At 48.0% G+C, this 16911-nt stretch overlaps 8 protein-coding genes across 8 annotated transcripts; 4 read left to right on the top strand and 4 right to left on the bottom strand.

Moving 5' to 3' along the window:
- Positions 1–299: 299 nt before the first annotated feature.
- On the top strand, positions 300–1772 carry B0J16DRAFT_361611 (uncharacterized protein; the record flags this gene model as incomplete). The annotated part of the gene is made up of 3 exons (XM_046129760.1): positions 300–369; positions 425–625; positions 688–1772. The coding sequence occupies 3 exons, from the start codon at positions 300–302 to the stop codon at positions 1770–1772; spliced, it is 1356 nt and encodes a 451-aa protein (XP_045987814.1).
- On the bottom strand, positions 1582–4698 carry B0J16DRAFT_86967 (fungal-specific transcription factor domain-containing protein). The gene is made up of 9 exons (XM_046134606.1): positions 4539–4698; positions 4367–4473; positions 4019–4299; positions 3483–3959; positions 3237–3429; positions 3032–3181; positions 2506–2975; positions 2248–2457; positions 1582–2193 (listed from the first exon to the last, which is right to left on the bottom strand). The coding sequence occupies exons 1-9, from the start codon at positions 4617–4619 to the stop codon at positions 1952–1954; spliced, it is 2211 nt and encodes a 736-aa protein (XP_045987813.1). The 5' UTR covers positions 4620–4698; the 3' UTR covers positions 1582–1951.
- A 204-nt stretch (positions 4699–4902) lies between these two features.
- B0J16DRAFT_336229 (uncharacterized protein) lies at positions 4903–6657 on the top strand. The gene is made up of 2 exons (XM_046127178.1): positions 4903–5080; positions 5136–6657. Exons 1-2 carry the CDS (start codon positions 5031–5033, stop codon positions 6601–6603), a joined length of 1518 nt encoding a protein of 505 aa, XP_045987812.1. The 5' UTR covers positions 4903–5030; the 3' UTR covers positions 6604–6657.
- Positions 6658–6970: 313 nt separating this feature from the next.
- On the top strand, positions 6971–8886 carry B0J16DRAFT_301535 (Tannase/feruloyl esterase). The gene has a single exon (XM_046124597.1). It carries the CDS (start codon positions 6981–6983, stop codon positions 8715–8717), a length of 1737 nt encoding a protein of 578 aa, XP_045987811.1. The 5' UTR covers positions 6971–6980; the 3' UTR covers positions 8718–8886.
- A 277-nt stretch (positions 8887–9163) lies between these two features.
- B0J16DRAFT_395914 (heterokaryon incompatibility protein-domain-containing protein) lies at positions 9164–10909 on the bottom strand (the record flags this gene model as incomplete). The annotated part of the gene is made up of 1 exon (XM_046132219.1): positions 9164–10909. The coding sequence occupies exon 1, from the start codon at positions 10892–10894 to the stop codon at positions 9164–9166; it is 1731 nt and encodes a 576-aa protein (XP_045987810.1). The 5' UTR covers positions 10895–10909.
- A 239-nt stretch (positions 10910–11148) lies between these two features.
- On the bottom strand, positions 11149–13437 carry B0J16DRAFT_336226 (uncharacterized protein). Its single transcript, XM_046127177.1, has 4 exons — positions 12283–13437; positions 12033–12231; positions 11649–11978; positions 11149–11588 (listed from the first exon to the last, which is right to left on the bottom strand). Exons 1-4 carry the CDS (start codon positions 13348–13350, stop codon positions 11431–11433), a joined length of 1755 nt encoding a protein of 584 aa, XP_045987809.1. The 5' UTR covers positions 13351–13437; the 3' UTR covers positions 11149–11430.
- Positions 13438–13864: 427 nt separating this feature from the next.
- B0J16DRAFT_336223 (uncharacterized protein) lies at positions 13865–14269 on the top strand. The gene has a single exon (XM_046127176.1). It carries the CDS (start codon positions 13899–13901, stop codon positions 14124–14126), a length of 228 nt encoding a protein of 75 aa, XP_045987808.1. The 5' UTR covers positions 13865–13898; the 3' UTR covers positions 14127–14269.
- A 120-nt stretch (positions 14270–14389) lies between these two features.
- B0J16DRAFT_336222 (uncharacterized protein) lies at positions 14390–16826 on the bottom strand. The gene has a single exon (XM_046127175.1). The coding sequence runs from the start codon at positions 16777–16779 to the stop codon at positions 14794–14796; it is 1986 nt and encodes a 661-aa protein (XP_045987807.1). The 5' UTR covers positions 16780–16826; the 3' UTR covers positions 14390–14793.
- Positions 16827–16911: the final 85 nt, after the last annotated feature.

Genomic DNA, 16911 nt, shown 5'->3' with positions numbered 1-16911 from the left:
CTTGGGTGTTCAAACCAGTGTCGGCTAACCTTGTTCCGATTGGTTGAAAGCCACACTCCAGTTGTTGAATGGCTTCCGATTCGCCAAAGACCATGGCATGCCAGGAAATGGGATTATACCTGTCTCGGACTCGCACTTACCCTACAAGACAGACTCCTTTGCTATAAAATTCAGTAGTAAAACATACCTCAATACTTGCCAGGCAGTCAAAACTAACAACAGTTTTCATTCTTCCTTAAAAAGCAATCTCTTGTGATATTCCCTTTCAATTTCGCTCCCACCCCAGCGTCTGACACATCATGGCTGTAAAGCAGGCTGGCGCCTCATTGGACTGTCCAATGGATCTTCCCATCGCCATCATTGGTGCAGGTATGTTGGACCTTGCCCTTGACTGCGTGTGACGAGTCATACTGAATACTTATAGGCATGGGTGGACTGGCAAGTGCATTGTCACTGGCCAAGAAAGGCTTTAAAGATATTCAAGTCTTTGAGAATGCATCCAACCTTGGCTTTGTTGGTGCTGGAATCCAGCTAGCACCAAACCTGGTGCGCATTCTTACCCGTCTAGGCTGTTGGGAGGAAATTGAGGCGGAAGCGACAGATGTTCTGGAGACAAGCATCAGAGGTATGGATTGCCCTTCCACCATGATAAATCCAGTGCAGACTTTTACTTACTCATTGAGAAAGATGGCGCCACCAACCAAGAGCTCACACACGTCCACATGCCGGATATTCGCAAAAAGTATGGTTACCCTCACTGTACTGGACATCGCGCATCTCTTGCCGGTGGACTATTCAAGTCGTGTAAGCAAGAAGCCGCCATCAAGTTCAACTTTGGCCACGTCCTTGAGAGCATCGACTCTTTCACGCCAAAGCCGACCTTCACTGTAAAGCCGCATGACGGCGAGGCGTATCAGGTCAAAGTCTCTGTTTTGATAGCAGCGGATGGGGTCAAGTCTGTTGCGCGTACCCAACTCCTCAGTCAGACCGGTCTCTCGGCAACTACAGAGGACACTGGACAGGCCGCCTATCGCGTACTGCTTCCCCGGGATGCAATGGCATCGCATCCCGAGATGCTGGCATTACTCGATAGTAATCAAGTGACACGTTGGATCGGCGAGAAGCGTCACTGGATCTGCTATCCAATTGCATCGCGGACTATTTACAACATGTCATCTATCCAGCCCGATGTCAACTTTGCCTCTGCCCCTTCCGCCACATACACAACAAAGGGCTCTAAGCAAGCCATGCTGGATGTGTTTGCCGATTTCTGCCCCATCATTCAACAAATGCTGAATCTTGTTCCTGAGGGTGAAGTCTGTGAGTGGAAACTACGTGTCCACAAGCCACTTCCAACCTGGGTCCATGGTTCCGTGGGCCTGGTAGGTGACGCATGCCATCCGACTCTACCTCACCTCAACCAAGGTTCTGCAATGGCGATTGAGGATGCTGCCACGATAGCCGAAGTCCTCTCTCGGGCACCAGATACCACTCCTGAGACTATCAATAAGTGCCTCAAAGTCTATGAACTTGTTCGAAAAGAACGCACTACGACACTGGTTGACCTGGCGGCGCTTTCGGGTCGTACGCTGCATTTGGGCGCTGGTACAGCTAAGGAAGAGCGTGATCGGCAGTTTGCCGAAGCCAAAAGTAATGGGGGCAACGTTCCAGATAAATGGGCATCTCCGGAGGTGCAGCAGATGATCTATTCTCATGATTGCATGAAGATAGCCGCCGAGAAGTTTGATGAGCTGTATCGAAGCCTGACCTGACCTAGTAAGGGACACAATGTCAAAAGTCTACATATTGCTAAAGGCTTGTCTATGTGTCGGGCATATGGATGGTTGATGCCAGGTTGGGTAGTTAAGGATAATATTCATCCATATTGCATTGAATAAGATGAACAATAAATATATTGCTGAAAATGCCTGTTGGCCTAATGACAAACACGTCATATCAACCCTGTCGCGTCGAAGTCCGTGATTCCCAGGAGGTCCAAGTCATCAAATTCGGCATTGCCAAAAGTGAGAACATTGAGGTCACTGAACAAGCCGGCCGTGGGATCGTCACTTACACTTGTCATTAAATCGTCGTGAACTTCACCGGATGCGGGACCTGGCTCCTGAGCGCGAGTGCCAGCATGTGGAATCCTTGGAGCATCTGATCCAGGGTCTATTGGAAAAGGAATTCTTGCTATGTCTCATCAGTTGTAGCCACTTATGGATATGCATCTTCCTTGAGACTCACTGCTGGTTATCAAAAAGTCTAGGTGACGTTGCAGACAACGGTGCGCCTTCACACTCATGGCGCTGGATGCTCCAATCACTCGTAGCATGTCCAAGCAACCGCGTAGTCTGACTTCCAGCTCAAAGCTGCTGATCCCACAGGCAATGAATTCAGTCTCGGGGTTAGTTGAAGCTAACCAGAAGGCAAACGTGTGAAGAGAAATGGTGAGGGCTAAAATACGTCAGCATTAAAATGTTGTTGAAGGCCGGAACAACGGACCTGCATAGTTACAAGTCCACCAGATCGCATTGCTCTTGAAGAACGTTGGGCTGGAAGCTAACAAACCACGAATGAGGTGACAGAAATTGTTGGTTGCTACTAAATCATCCTTCAAGAGACTTGCAGCAGTATTCTTAAGCACTCCTGAGACTGCCTGCTGATCCTTGCGTGTAGCAACCTCGAGGATAGACATGAGAAGACACCCATGAACGAAGAGAACTGTTCGGTAATAGAATATTGAAAGTAAAATTGAATTTCTTTGTTCTTCGATGTCGCTCTCAGTCCACGAACTGAAGCTGACATCAGCTTCCAGGATTGAGCGAGGTGAAGTACTGCCGCGCCATTTCTCTAGTCTCAACGAGAGCTCTAGAGTTTTCCCGAGAAGTTCGTCGGTTTTTATAGAGCTCGAAGGATCAATATTCGAGCCACATATAGACTCCAATACGATACCCATGATCCCATGTAGTATTCTGGGAAGATGCAGCGTTAGTGGAATGGAACAAAGGGGATCCGGAGAGTACAGTACACAATATTGCGGAAGTATTCTAGATGTTCTCGCGAGTACTGCATTTCGACAGTCCTCTGTTGGCGCGTAGATACTAGCATATCCAGTATACCGGAGCGAACGTGCTGCAGTGGGATCATGCATGGTTGTCCAAGAGCTGAACTCAGTATCCTGTTCGGCGTTAGTGTTGACAGGCAGTTGCATCGATAGAAAAGTGTAAATATACCTGTCTTGATTAAAGGTCGCGAACCAAAGACCTGAACGGAGTTCCTTCTCTGAAGCTGTTAGATGGTCATATGATGACGGGGCGTGAATGCCAAGCTGGTAGGAAGCTTTGACAGCAAGCGAGTGTGTTGTCCAGCTTTCGGTAGAGCGCTGGCTATTTTGTTGGAAAATGCTTAGAAGTAAAAGTGTCTGAACTAGCAATTTGCAATGAGTGTCTGCGCAATCAAGCAGATATGAATCAACATACGTAGCTCGAGACAAGGCGTGTATAACGTCTTTGGATCTAATAGACTTAAAGTTCCCCGATAAAATGGTTCTGCAGCAGCAGCATCCCGGGTAGAAAGTGCATGCGCAAATATGATACTCCGTAAAGCTTTGACCGCGCGATTCGACGATTCCGATTGTGATTCTGAAGGTCCAGAAATCTTATCAAAGCTAGCTACCAGGGCAGATTGGTTGGCATAAGGCAGGAGAGCGCCGACGGTATCGAAAAATCGTGAGATCAAATTCATAGCCTCATCTCGACCAGGAGTATTTACGATATCAAACTCATCGACGCTTCCGTAGTGGCCGATTGAAGAGGAGGCGGGGTGCGGAATACGCGCAGGGCCGGTATGTGCTTGAACTGCTCGTAAAGATTCCTGATGCAGACGGCTACTGCGATGGCCCAGGTTTGCAATGCTTGCCGTCAGAGACCAGAATAAGGCGTGATTAGAGCTCGATCCTGGATCAATCGAGTCAAAACATGCGGCTAAACTATCACCAGGACAACGGAAGGCTCACCAAAATAGCAGATGCTACTGCCTGATGATGGGTGATCAAAGACACCTGCAGCCAACACGTCAATCCGAGATTCAGCCTTATCTGAACTCTCGGCTGCAGCTTTATCTCTTTGCATTTCTGTCTCATGATTACTGCCTAGCAAGGGAGGAGAAACCACGGCGTCTGATAGGTTGATGTAGATGCCCTCAGATGCGTTTGCGTCGGCAGGGTCTGAGTTCTGTGAGGCTGCAGCGAGACGAGCCTCCAGCTCACTCACTTTACTACGGAGTTCAGAGTTTGCTCTGTCCTCGTTGTGTCAACATTTCATAATCTCGACGGCAAACCTAGCCATGCCCAGGACTGACAAACCTGCGTTCTGCTTGTCGATTGAGACGTTTGTCTCGGGCATTGTGTGAATACGTGCATTGGAGATGAAGCCTTAGACAGCGTTCACACGCCGGATTGGAACCGTCGCACTAATGATGCAGATCAGCAGACAGCTCTCCCAGGGTGAAGGACGTATAGGCAGATGGCTGCTCACCTTGGACTTAGTCTGCCTGCACGCGTTGCAGGCTATCGATGCTCTTGGTCGCTTGGTAAGAGGGCGACTGCTAGGGTCCATGGTAAGTTAATAGTCATCATCGAGATGATCCAGTTTACATTTTTGAGTGTGCAGTCCTAATGTCAGCGCGGGGATGAAGGATGATGTTGAATTTGCGGGGATTCCCTGCGCTAAAGACGGGTTAGGGTCAGACTGTTGGTATGTAGTGATGAACACTTTGTGGGGAAGCAATCCCCGTTAATACCGTTGACGAGCGACATGAATGGCTCGGGACAGCCCCACATGGAATGGGGAGAGTAAAGGCCGAATCGGAGGTTGCTTGGACCACCAACTTTTGCCGCCACGCGTCTCTTATCCCCATTCTTCAGGTCCCAATTCCCATCCGATATCGTCATTCCTCTCCCTTAGATCTCGCATCATATTTATTCTTGCCTATTCGCTCGGGACTGCCCCACGGCAGAGCTAGCGCAGATGCCGTCCGCTACCCGTCAGCATGTGAGGACCGGGTGCCGGACCTGTAAGTACGTTTGTCTAACTCTTCTTGCCAAGGATACCATTGACATTGATTGTGAATAGAGTCCGTAAAATCAAGTGCGATGAGGGAAAGCCGTCATGTCGGCGATGCGTGTCTTCGCGCCGTGTATGCGGTGGCTACGAGGATGCGACAACCCAGTCCGGCCTTACATGGTACAGACCCACCCAACTGGCCGCGCGAAACCAAGAAGAGGGCAGAGCCTTCCAATTCTTCAACAAGATGGCCGGTCCAGTCTTGTCGGGTTCAACAGATTCATATTTCTGGACACATCTGGTCATGCAATTCAGCCACTTCGAGCCTACGGTACGACACGCCGTTTTGTCCATCAGTTCGCTCTACGAGGAATTCGCTCGGGGTTCTCGGATTACGCGCCAGATATGCGGTAACACGTTTGCTATTGGGCACTACAACGCTGCCATTCAGCAGGTCAAGTCGTTAGGTGACGAGCAGCTGATTCTGTTACTTTGCGTCCTCTTCGTCTGCATTGAGTATCTGCAGGGAGACATTCACGCCGCCCTCCAGCACTGTAGGCATGGCATCATGATTCTCAACGACTCTAGTTGTCCCGGCTGGGCACGCCAACACCTTGTCCCCATATTCCGTCGCTTAAGTCTTACATCATTCTTCTTCGGCGGTATGCAGTCCATGCGCCTCCCGAAAGTCATCGGCCTCAATGCAGCCATGCCTGAAGAGTTTACCAGTATTGCAGAGGCTCAGTCCTTCATCGACAGCCTCATGTCCCGAGCGATGGAGTGTATTCTCGACAAACATGAAGACCAGAGGCCTGCTCTTGTCGCACTATTGGATGAGTGGGAATTGAAAGCTAAGAACCTAGAGAATATTGTTCCTACCTCCTCCGCCGCGGACAAGTATGCTCTCTACAGTATGCGGATCAAGCAGAGAGTCACGAGCATATACATCCACGAACCACGCAAGGCGACAGAGATGTGGTACGATCAGCATCTGGATGACTTCCGAAGGATCGTAGATTTGGCAAGGAAAGCTGCAATTGCATGGGACATTGCTCAACAAGAACATGTCCCAGACTCTAGCTTCACTTTTGAGATGGGATTATTACCTCTGACCTTCTTTGTTGTCATTAAGTGCCGGAGTCTCAAGATCCGCGCCGAGGCTTTGTCGTTGGCACCGAAACTTGGTCCAGCTAAAGAGGGTCTTTTCGACGTAGGCACTCTTTATAGAGTTGGTAGACGTCAGATCGAACTCGAGCACAACATCTTATTAGACGACAGCAAAATGAGTTTCGAAGACCATGAGGATGCAGATGAACCTTTGCCTCCAGAAGAAAAACGTTTCTTCGCGGTGCCAGTCAAGCATGAGTTGGAAGTAACATCTGATCCGGATGGTCGCGTCTATTACAAGAGACAGGTTCATTTCTTGAAAAGAGACCGCGATGGTCGGGTAGTCGCAAGGGAGGAATACATAACTGACGACAAACCTGAAGGGTGCAACGTACATATTCCGCCAATGCGAAGTGCGCAGCGAATATAGCTCAAACAAGTTAATCTCGTATCACGTTTCATTTTGAACATGCGTGAGCTCAAGTATACGACAACCATGCGCTGGAATCAAGTTCAAGAGCTTCAGTCAGGGCCATCTATGCGGCCGGGCCATGTGTCAGTTCCGTCCCCACTTCCCCGACGGCCATCCCCGGACTCCGCCACTAGGCAGGTATCAAGGACTGTGGGGCTATCCCGAAGCCGAGATCGCTGTCGCAATCCCGGGGCGGAGCCCATGGGATGTGGGATGCTAGATTGCCGATTACATACTTATAGGATATGAGCTTCATCTGCAAAGTGAAATCATCTAACCACAACTATCATTCTTTTCTTTCTAATCCTTCACACGACTATCTTGTGGCAGGTATCATGAAGTCGCCTTTTGCCGGCGCTGTACTCTTTGCAGCAGCCGTTCACGCTGCTACCTTGAGCGATATATGCTCCAAGGGCTATGTCAAATCAGCACTTCCTGCCGACAACTTTCTATCCGGTATCATCATTGACCCGACCTCAGTTCAGACATCACTGGTCTCGAATGCCAGCTTTCAATCTGAATGGTATCCCACCGCCAGCGCTGACTACTGCAACCTCACATTCGCCTACTCACACGATGGTATTGCCGATGACATTGTTCATGTTTCCTATTGGCTCCCTGCTCCTAGCAAATTCCAGAACCGTTACGTCTCTACCGGTGGAGGCGGACTTGCTATCAACTCGGGGAGCCAGTACGCCGGTTCTGGGCTCATAGTCGGCGCTGTCTCTGGAATCACTGATGGAGGATTTGGATCATTCGACACTCAGTGGGATCAAGTTTTCCTCCTGGCCAACGGTACCATCAACTGGCAGTCAGTCTACATGTTTGGCTACCAGGCCCATCATGAACTTGCCCTGCTCGGCAAGGAGTTGGCAAGGAACGTCTACAATGTTTCCAAGAGCTCTAAAGTCTATTCTTACTACCAAGGTTGCTCAGAGGGTGGTCGTGAAGGCTGGAGTCAAGTCCAGCGCTTTGCCGACCAGTTCGACGGTGCTGCTATTGGAGCACCAGCCCTCCGCTACGGTCAGCAGCAGGTCAACCACTTGTTTGGCAATGTTGTCGAGCAAACCTTGGATTATTTCCCTCCCTCGTGCGAGCTGGACAAGATCCTCAACTTGACTATTGCTGCTTGTGATGGTCTGGACGGCAAACATGACGGTGTTGTATCGCGCTCTGATCTCTGCAAGCTCCACTTCGACCTTAATACCACAATCGGAGAATCGTACTTTTGCGCTGCATCTAGTTCTCAAGGTGGACCAGGCGCAATTCGAGCTCGACAGTTCGCTCAGCCCGCTACCCCAGCTCAGAAGGGGCTCGTCACGGACGAGGGTGTTGCTGTGATTCGAACGTTCCTCAACGGCCTCCATGATTCCAAGGGACGTCGTGTCTATCTCAATTACCAGCCCGGATCAAGCTTCTCGGATGCTGCGACCTCCTACGATGAAGAGAACGAGACCTGGGGCCTGAGTATCAGTGGGCTTGGTGGTGAGTGGGTTGCACGCTACCTCCAGCTCCAGGACGCCAGCACCCTCTCCAGCCTCGACAACGTCACCTACGACACGCTAAAGGAGTGGATGATCTACGGCCAGAACAAGTACGGCGATTCTCTCCAGACCACTCATCCTGATTTGAGCGACTTCCAATCTGCGGGTGGAAAGGTGATTCACGTCCACGGAGAATCAGATGACTCTATCCCGGCTGGCTCATCGGTACACTACTACGACTCTGTCCGCAGTGTCATGTTTGCTGACAAGAGCTACAATGAAAGCGTTGCTGCCCTCGACGATTTTTACCGCCTGTACCTTGTCCCTGGTGGAGCACACTGCGGTAGCAATTCTAACCAGCCTAACGGTGGTTGGCCGCAGACCACTTTGCAGACCGTCATCCAATGGGTCGAGAAGGGTGTTGCTCCTGAGACTCTAGATGGACATGGTGGTATTGAGACTATCTGCCGCTGGCCTCTTCGCCCACTGTGGTCTAGGAATGGAACTTCACTGGACTGCGTGTATGACCAGGAGTCTATTGACAGCTGGACTTATGACTTTGACGCATATAAGCTGCCCCTTTACTAAGCTTGTTGCATCATCAATGCTTATGTTCTCAGATCGTAACGTTTCTATTTAGTTAGATAAACATTTAGTTTAATTCAACACTTTCATCCCTCATCATTGGTGATGCGGAAGCTGATCGAGGACCTGGTCTGTCACCGCTCCAAGGTTCATCCTTTCCTGTGAATCAGTGGGAGTTATTGATTGTAAATCCAGAACCAGGAAGGCTCTGACGTATAGGGGGAACCGACAGACGGCAGAATGACAAGGTTCTGCTCATCAATAAGGACATTATTATTAAGCGAAAGTGATATATGTTGCAAACAAATGAGTTGAAAGCAAATAAAGAGGGAGGTGGAGGTAACGTTTGTTTCCGTATGGTACCCGGCCCTTACATTGCGTCCACAAACTATTCTCTTATTGCTGTGACTTCAAAGCTCAGCAGGTATGATATATCTGAATGATAATTCTTATCTGATTCCCGCGTTTGAATTTAGGCAGAGGTCGAAATGTATCAACATAGATGAATCAGCGGTTGTGAACCCACGATCCGCTTGCTGAATGTACATCAGACCTTCTGGTCCAGTGTCGTTTCTCTTCTCAGCATAATCGGGATCGCTTAGGATCTTTTCAAAAGTGTGAAAGGCCTCCTGAGGAAGAGATTTCCCCATGCCAATGTCTTGTATTTCTGGCTCCGATAGAAAGCATGGGAGCTCGCAGTAGTGCCATCTAGGTATAAGATAAGAATCGCTCTTTGTAGCGGTGACGGCGAAAACAATCATTTCCGTCCCGTTGGTCGTGGTAAACTCGACAATGGTGGCTCCGAGGAAGCCTGAATTTCTTTGAGTCATTCTTCGAAGCCAGTTTGGGCCAGGCACCTGGTCGTCCCTGGTAGGGCATATCACGAGTATGCTGTCGACAGGCGAGAACCGTTCTGGCGGAAACGTTCGAATTTCACCAAATTTGTCTCTAGCAGAGCGACCGCGCAGCAGACCGAAAGACAGCAATGCACCGGCTGTACATTGACTTTGTCTTGTGATCACTGGTGCCCTAGTGCTCTCTGAATCGACATGCCGTACTGGAATGTACAAGTCTGTAGGTGACAGATCCTGGTGGTCCCTTAGGGCTAGCGGAATGGGAACATCCGGATGGGAGGCTCGTGTATAGATGACAGTACGGGGTTGTCTTCTCAGGGCGATTCCAACATTCTTCCTCGTTCCTGCGACCTCGACATTGAGAACAGCAATGTACCAGTACGGGGACCAGCATTGGATGAGGGGAAGCCGAATGGAGAGACCCGAATTAGTAATTGCGTACGGAGATGGCTTTATACCGGACCCATGACGTTGATAAGACGAGGCGTCTAAGAAGCTGTGTGGTCTGGAAGCGAGAAGACTGCCCTGGTTCTCTTTGATGGCCCATGACCAGCAAAATAGTGAGTGATCGTCTGAGGTTTTCAGAATCTCCTCTTGGAGCCGTAAGAAGGCTCTGGACCCTTCACCATATACTAGGGGCATGTGGATACCAAATATACCCAACATGCAGTATGCCATGTCCTCAATCCTTGTTGTCTCGCGGCGGGACAACCAGGACATTCTTTCAGCTACCGAAGCTTCATGGCACACCGGAATTCCAACTTCTGACCAGTCTTCTTGAGCGGTGGTCACTGGCTTTTGATCGGGACAGAGATACCTAATACCTATGCCTGTAGCCTCGGCAATGTCGCGCACAAGAGTAGATCTTGTCCCAATACGTGACCAGTCAGCTGCGTAAAAGACAACGGAATTAGGGGCGAGGAGCTCCTGAAGCGTCCATCCCCTCTTGAACCAGCGACTCCGCCGGAACTCCTGCGAATAAGACAACGGTTTGAATGTCGGAACATCTGAAAGATAGGCGTAACAAACATCGGCCTGGTTGTACCAGGCGAACATGGAGTTGATAGCTTCAGTGAGCTCGGCGGAGCTGGATTTATCGATGCAATTGGTGTCAATCCATATGTAGGAGTAGCCTTCACTTCCGGCTTGTTCACAGGCCTCGATGATCTTGGTGAATCCCAATTTCTGGCACACCGACACTGGGTCTGCCCAATCTAGGAACGTGACCTCCTCTTGCCCCCAAGTATGTGAAAGAATTGCATACTTTGGAACTTTGCTTCCGTAGAATTCCTCAAAAGCTCGCGTGTGGGTGTTGATGAGTCTCATTCTGTTACCAAGGCGTATTCAAATATTTCGTTCAGTGGAGGGGATCGATGTGATGCGGAGTAACAAGTAGCCCAGTGTCTTGAGGGAATGCCCATGATCTTTGACTTGGCATGTGATCAGGTATTGCATATTGGCTACAAGCGACAGTGTATGTTTAATTTGTAATTAACGGGGGTATACAAATCTACTAAAGTAATTAAGAAAGAAAATGGTTTTAGTTTAAAGAAATAAAGTTATTTATAATTAAAGAAAGAGGACATTATGTATTGTATAGAGTATTCATTATATTTAAATGACGCCTGTCACGTACCAATCCTCAAGTAATAAGCGGAAATATAAATAGCCAAATATACTTAAATCTTTATCTAAAGCCGACTCACAATTACATCCTCGTTATTAATAACACTTGTGCTGCTTGGTGTATGTGAGCCTACCGACCCTTATAAAGGGGCAGTGTCTGAACTTCATGCCAGAGAGCGCCAGCATCTAGACTATCTAATAACAAATCAGTTGAAGAAACTCAAGCTGCAGGGGAGCTATAAAACGTGGAACTGACCCCCATACTCCATTGTAAGGACAACGACACCATGATAACTGTTTATTGCTTGGAAAATGATTGATGCTCTTGATTTACCCGCTAACGTGGGTTCCTTTTGCAGACCAATGAAAGGATCGCAATCTTTCAAAAGAATAACTTCAAGTCATTAGCTGAGCACAAAGCCGGTGTCTGAAAAGGCCGGAATTACAAACATACCTGCATCCCATAAACTACCGAGATAGAACGCCTCTTCGATATTCTTCTCAACTTGGTGAGGTTCTAGGCCGACTTCATGAGGTGCTAATTGATATAAGGGCTTCCTGGTTGATTCGGCTAGGGCCTCAGCTGCGAGCGTCCTCCCGGTTCTTGGCCCACTATGAAGCTGTATCACCCTGCCCTGGCCCCGACCGGGTTCAACATCTCTAGATGTCTTTTTGTCGAGTTGAAGCGCTCTTAGACTGTCATTGACTTGTTGCGGAAGGATCAGTATATTAAACATATCCTCGTCCCAGACTACATCAGCCGCGTACTCTATTGAAAGCTTTCCTACAAAGGCGTTGTCAGCGTAGTCTCCCGTCAGTCACATTTGGAGACACCAACGCCACTTCTTGTCATGGAAACCAAAGCCATATGCTGTCGGGGGCAGTAGAAGACTGAAGCTACCAGCAGGAGGTGAGTCTGACTCCGTGGCTTTTGATGGAAGGTACTCTTCAACATGCTCAATGACCATGTTCCCAATGGTGTTCAGCTTGTGAAAACGGCGATAAGTGTCCATATCAACCATATACCGTCCATTTTCCTGGTCAGTAAAGTCAGCATATGATCAGTATAATACATGGACATCAAGTACCATGCGGTAATCGAGAACCTCGCGTGGGGCGGTGTAAAGAACTAATCTCGGTTTTCGTAGCTGCCAATGTAACTCTCCACGCTTTCTAAGGCGATCCTCAAGTCCTTGATCGAATTTTAGAGGAAAGATGTCAAGCGACTTTATTGGGACTTTGTCCAGCTCTGCAGCATGCTTCGGCCAGGGTATGATGACAGTCTTTTTGTGCATTGTAAAACGGCCATTGAACTTCCATATTTCGCATTCTAACCTGATCGGATTCGAACCAGCGAGAGGAGGATATCTTGAAACCATGCCGATATGGTGACCTTCTTCCACAGTGACCATTATCTCTCTGGGCCCAAATAGCTTGTGAAAATGTTTTCTGCTTACAAGCCCATCGTCAAAAAGCTTCTCGGCTTCTTGATAGTCGGAGCCAAAAGTTTCGTCCAGGTAATCAAGAAGGAGACTAATGTTTTGGCTTTGACGCTCTGGTAGCTGGGGAACGTGGTCCCGCAGCAGCTTGCGAGTGTGATAGAGATGAAGGTATGGTGCCACCATGTTGTGTTCTCGTCTCCAGCCCAGTAGCAATGACTCGTCTAAAGAGCCATGTCTCGTATCTGCCTCCTTGACTGCTTCTATCGCGTCGTTAAAATGGGTCGATACAATTTCCATGTACTCTCTTTCCTCCACAGCATCAAAACCATCGATTGGTAGGAGATAAGTTTGAGAACTCCGATTAGCTAGCAAAGAGTTCACTGATGTCTCTCTCAAGACGTCGAATAATGCTTCGTGGTATTCGAGGCAGTTGTAGGTGCGGTATATAATGAATGAAATATCAGGATCCTTTTTGGCACGTAGCTGGGCTTCTTCATCTGGCATTCGACCTCTGAGGAGGCTAGCTTTGTTGTCGCCGGCAAACAGACGTGGAACGTCGAGATATATAGAGATATGAGGATGAGCAGAATGATCTGGGGTTGACCCAGGACATTCCACCCGATGGACAATCATGTACTGAGGCATTGTAGCGCTGGGTTGTGTCAAGATAGGCTCAGTGCCACTCGTCAAGTTGTCCATGTTATTTCCCGCCATATCCCGATGGAAAAGGATGTTTTGTTTCTTATTGCGACGTCAGATTTAGAATGGGTGAAGGGAATTAGACACTGTGAGGCGGCAAATCATATCACGCCACGTCAGGACAGAGAGGGGAAGCTTGAATCTGTTATGCAGCTTCATCAATGTGAATATGCAACAGGCGACAGGCAAATAGCCAACTACATATTGCTGTAGGCGGGTTCAAATACATGACGTAACTCAAAGCATACTTTGATAATTTTCCCTAGGTCTTAACGAGCAAAGCGATTGCAGGTCGACACAAGACGAAGACTTCTTTCAGCGCGATGTGGCAGGGACTTGCACGTCTTAGAATCCTTACCATTCTAGTCTGTTTTGGTCGTAAAAGCACTATTCTTGCTGGCTATCAGTCAGAGCAAGCATTAGTATCCCATTAGGGTGAAGTCAAATATTACTCTACCCGAATTTGGGTCTATGGAGTCAAATTGGACGTTTTCAATCTTCTATCAGAGTAGCCAGGCATCAACGCCAACGCTTAGGACATATATGACGTTTGCCCGCCCCATATGGTGTCCCGTCACGAAGGGGCTTCAAATCTTATTATCCGAAGACTCATAGAGAAAGGTGCGAGAGTTTCAACAGGCACATATGAGGGAAACACACTCTTACATCTCGCATGCAAGAATGAGAACACAGACAGCCTTATTGTTCTGTTAACATCTGGAGCGAACTCAATCCAATGTGACGAGAGCGGAGCCAATGCCCTGCACTACACCGCTCGATATGGGAAATAAGGAAATGACTAGAAACATCTTGGACTACGTCAAGGATAACGAGCCTTTGGTATTTTTGAAACTGCTAGGATTAGTAGCATCTCGTTTTAAGTTTTTTTCTTTTGTAACATAAAAAAAAAAAATATTGACCACATGTACTTTTCCTCGCAAGAATATGAAAATATAAATGCAAAATGTAAACTTCTTGTCGTGGTCGAAATACAACCGACCAATGGGCCTAACTATAATACTAAGGAGTTTAAATAGCCCGGATCGTATGCTAACCTCAGTAAGCTATATTATTTCTATACTAGCTATAGTTCATTGTAGCCCTACCTTAAGAATCTACGAACTTCCTTCAGATAAATAAAAGCTGCCAGGATTCGCTCCTCACAAAGACTTTAACTAGATAGAACAAAAGAATCAATATAATAGGGACGGTATTGTCACAAACTATAGGTAAACAGGTATCTGAGAATTGGACAGGGTAGCTGGCAGTGCATGTGAAAGAGTTCCAGTCTGTCAGGATTTGGCGTAGTGTCCGATGAGCGCATGGTGCCTTCCAGGCAACCAAATGAATTACGTTTCTTTCTTGCCCTTCCGCGACAACATATTTGTTCTGCGACGTTTGATTTGTTTCTGATACGGCCGCAGACGGTACTGATAGTTAAATACACAAGGGGATTAATTAATGATTGACTGTAAGGAAAGAAGAGGGCCACGGGAAAACTACATCTGTCCTCGGGAAATCATAGAAGAAGCACAGCCCCGCAAGCCAACGCTTAATGAAAAGTTGAGGGTAATCATCAGGCGAACTATCCGCCAAGGATGACCACTTGACTTCGAGTGACACGTGGTGGTCTAGATCATTGGTACCTCGGTCTTGAAAACCGCGTTGCAGAGGTCTTGAAGCGGTGAAAGCAAACTCTGGTATTCTTTCTCTCTTGCTGTAATCGCCGCACCTATATGGTTTACCTTTGAGGCCGGTATTTTTAGCAACATCGGCGTCCCAGATAAATACAGCAGAGCATGGATTGACGTTTCTCTGGGGGCTCCAAATTCGCGCTAATCTCAGTAGGTTGCCTTTCTTGATCGCTGCAACCAACCCTTTTACCATAATACGCATGTACCGCCTAGAAAACGTCTCTTTGTCAAAGTTTTCATCCGGTCTGGTGCGATCATAGTTCAAGAACCTCTGAATATGCGAAGCGAGAGTTGGCTCATGCAAACGCCTTAATTCAGCAGCCAGCTGGGCGAGGTACTGTTGTTCGTCCTCAGCAAAAGAGCAAAGCTTTTTCTTCGCCCGAGGCAATGGAAGACAAAATCTTGAGGTATCGATGATTCTGCCCAGTTTCCAAAGATGACCTTTTGTCTTGATGCCAATTGGTGTGATTTCAACGTCGACAAACCGACAGCCTTTATTGAAAGTGAGATCGTGCTGGCTCTCAGGAGGACAGAATTCGTCGAATGCTTGCTTTTCCAAGAACTTGGACAGGGTATTTTCAAGCATGGGGGAACGTTCCTCTCGGGGTTCATTGCGAAGAATCTCTCCATTGAGGATGTACATCGCTAGTGTCGATATACTGAGGGTCTTGGACTTTTTCATGTGCTTATCGTTTATCAGGATGTCGTATTGGCAGCAATTCGCAATGATCGGCAACTTGTCCCAAGGCTCGCGCAGTCGTCGTCTTTGGATGTCATGAATGACTTTCGGGGTCATAGGCATGGTTCCCTTCAATAAGATTTTATATGAACCTGCCACTCCCAGGATATGTTCCGTATGATGTAATACATCGTCCCGTTGCGATTTGTCCTGGACCGCACGGCAAAGGTTGGTACTGGCTTTGCTGAAGGTGACGGAATTGATACAGATTTCATTGGGAACATTTGAGAAACTCCTACAGCTCTGTTTCTTTGCTTCCAAGAATGGAGGATGTCGGATGAGTAGTGTCATGTTCGGCCGTCCAGGATACTCTTCCTGGAATGTCCATGCCCTGGTCCACCAAAGGTCTTTCGTTATCCTACTCAATAAATTTAATGCTTGCAGAACCTCATCATGTTGTGTGTCTTTGAGTTCTTTGAGAAACTGTCCCGTCAGGATTCTATCCAACAGATCAAGTTCATGCTCCCACTCGATTGGCTTTCCGAGCAAGGTCACAGGATGTTTGCTCTGGTGGTAGACCAGATCCATGGTCTCAAGTGCGCGCTGTTTCTCCTTACATCTCTTATGGTGACATATATCCTTTGTATTACAGGTCTTTTGTCTGACACAATGTCTGTCGATCCAAAGATATTGAACATCCCTTGCTCGCATGAATGAAAACACGCGGTCGAAGACGCAGTTCCGAACCGGGGATGAAAAGAATCGAGGGGGTTGATCTCTCGTTTGAACCTCGTATTTACCCTTCTCTGGGCTCTCGTGGTCAGAATTATCCCAAGTGTAAGACAGAGCGACATAGTCGTTTTCCTCGAAGGCATTAATCTTGCGGCGTATGAGTCTAGGTTTCTCACTGGGAATCTCATCCATCGCGAGGCACTCTAATGCTCTGATAAACTTTAAACATTTGCCTGTGGGCGGTCGGTTTCCTCCAATCTCCACGAGAAGTGAGGCAATTGACTTTCCATGTTCTTTGACAATGTTGCTTAGAGGGATGTTAGAGTCGTCGGCCTTCATTGTATTGGAAAGTTGACGTTTTGACGGACGTATAAGCGAGGTCAATGGTACATGTTTAGAATGCGTTCTGTTGTCTATTATCTGGAGTATTTAAGCCAAGGCACCGGTGACTTAGGCGTCATTGCTGCCTAA

This window comes from Fusarium flagelliforme (assembly GCF_020744385.1).
Source record: "Fusarium flagelliforme strain FIESC 12 MPI-CAGE-AA-0113 chromosome Unknown B0J16scaffold_2, whole genome shotgun sequence".
In the NCBI taxonomy this organism is placed as follows: domain Eukaryota; kingdom Fungi; phylum Ascomycota; class Sordariomycetes; order Hypocreales; family Nectriaceae; genus Fusarium; species Fusarium flagelliforme.
This window is presented reverse-complemented; position numbering and strand designations above follow the sequence as displayed.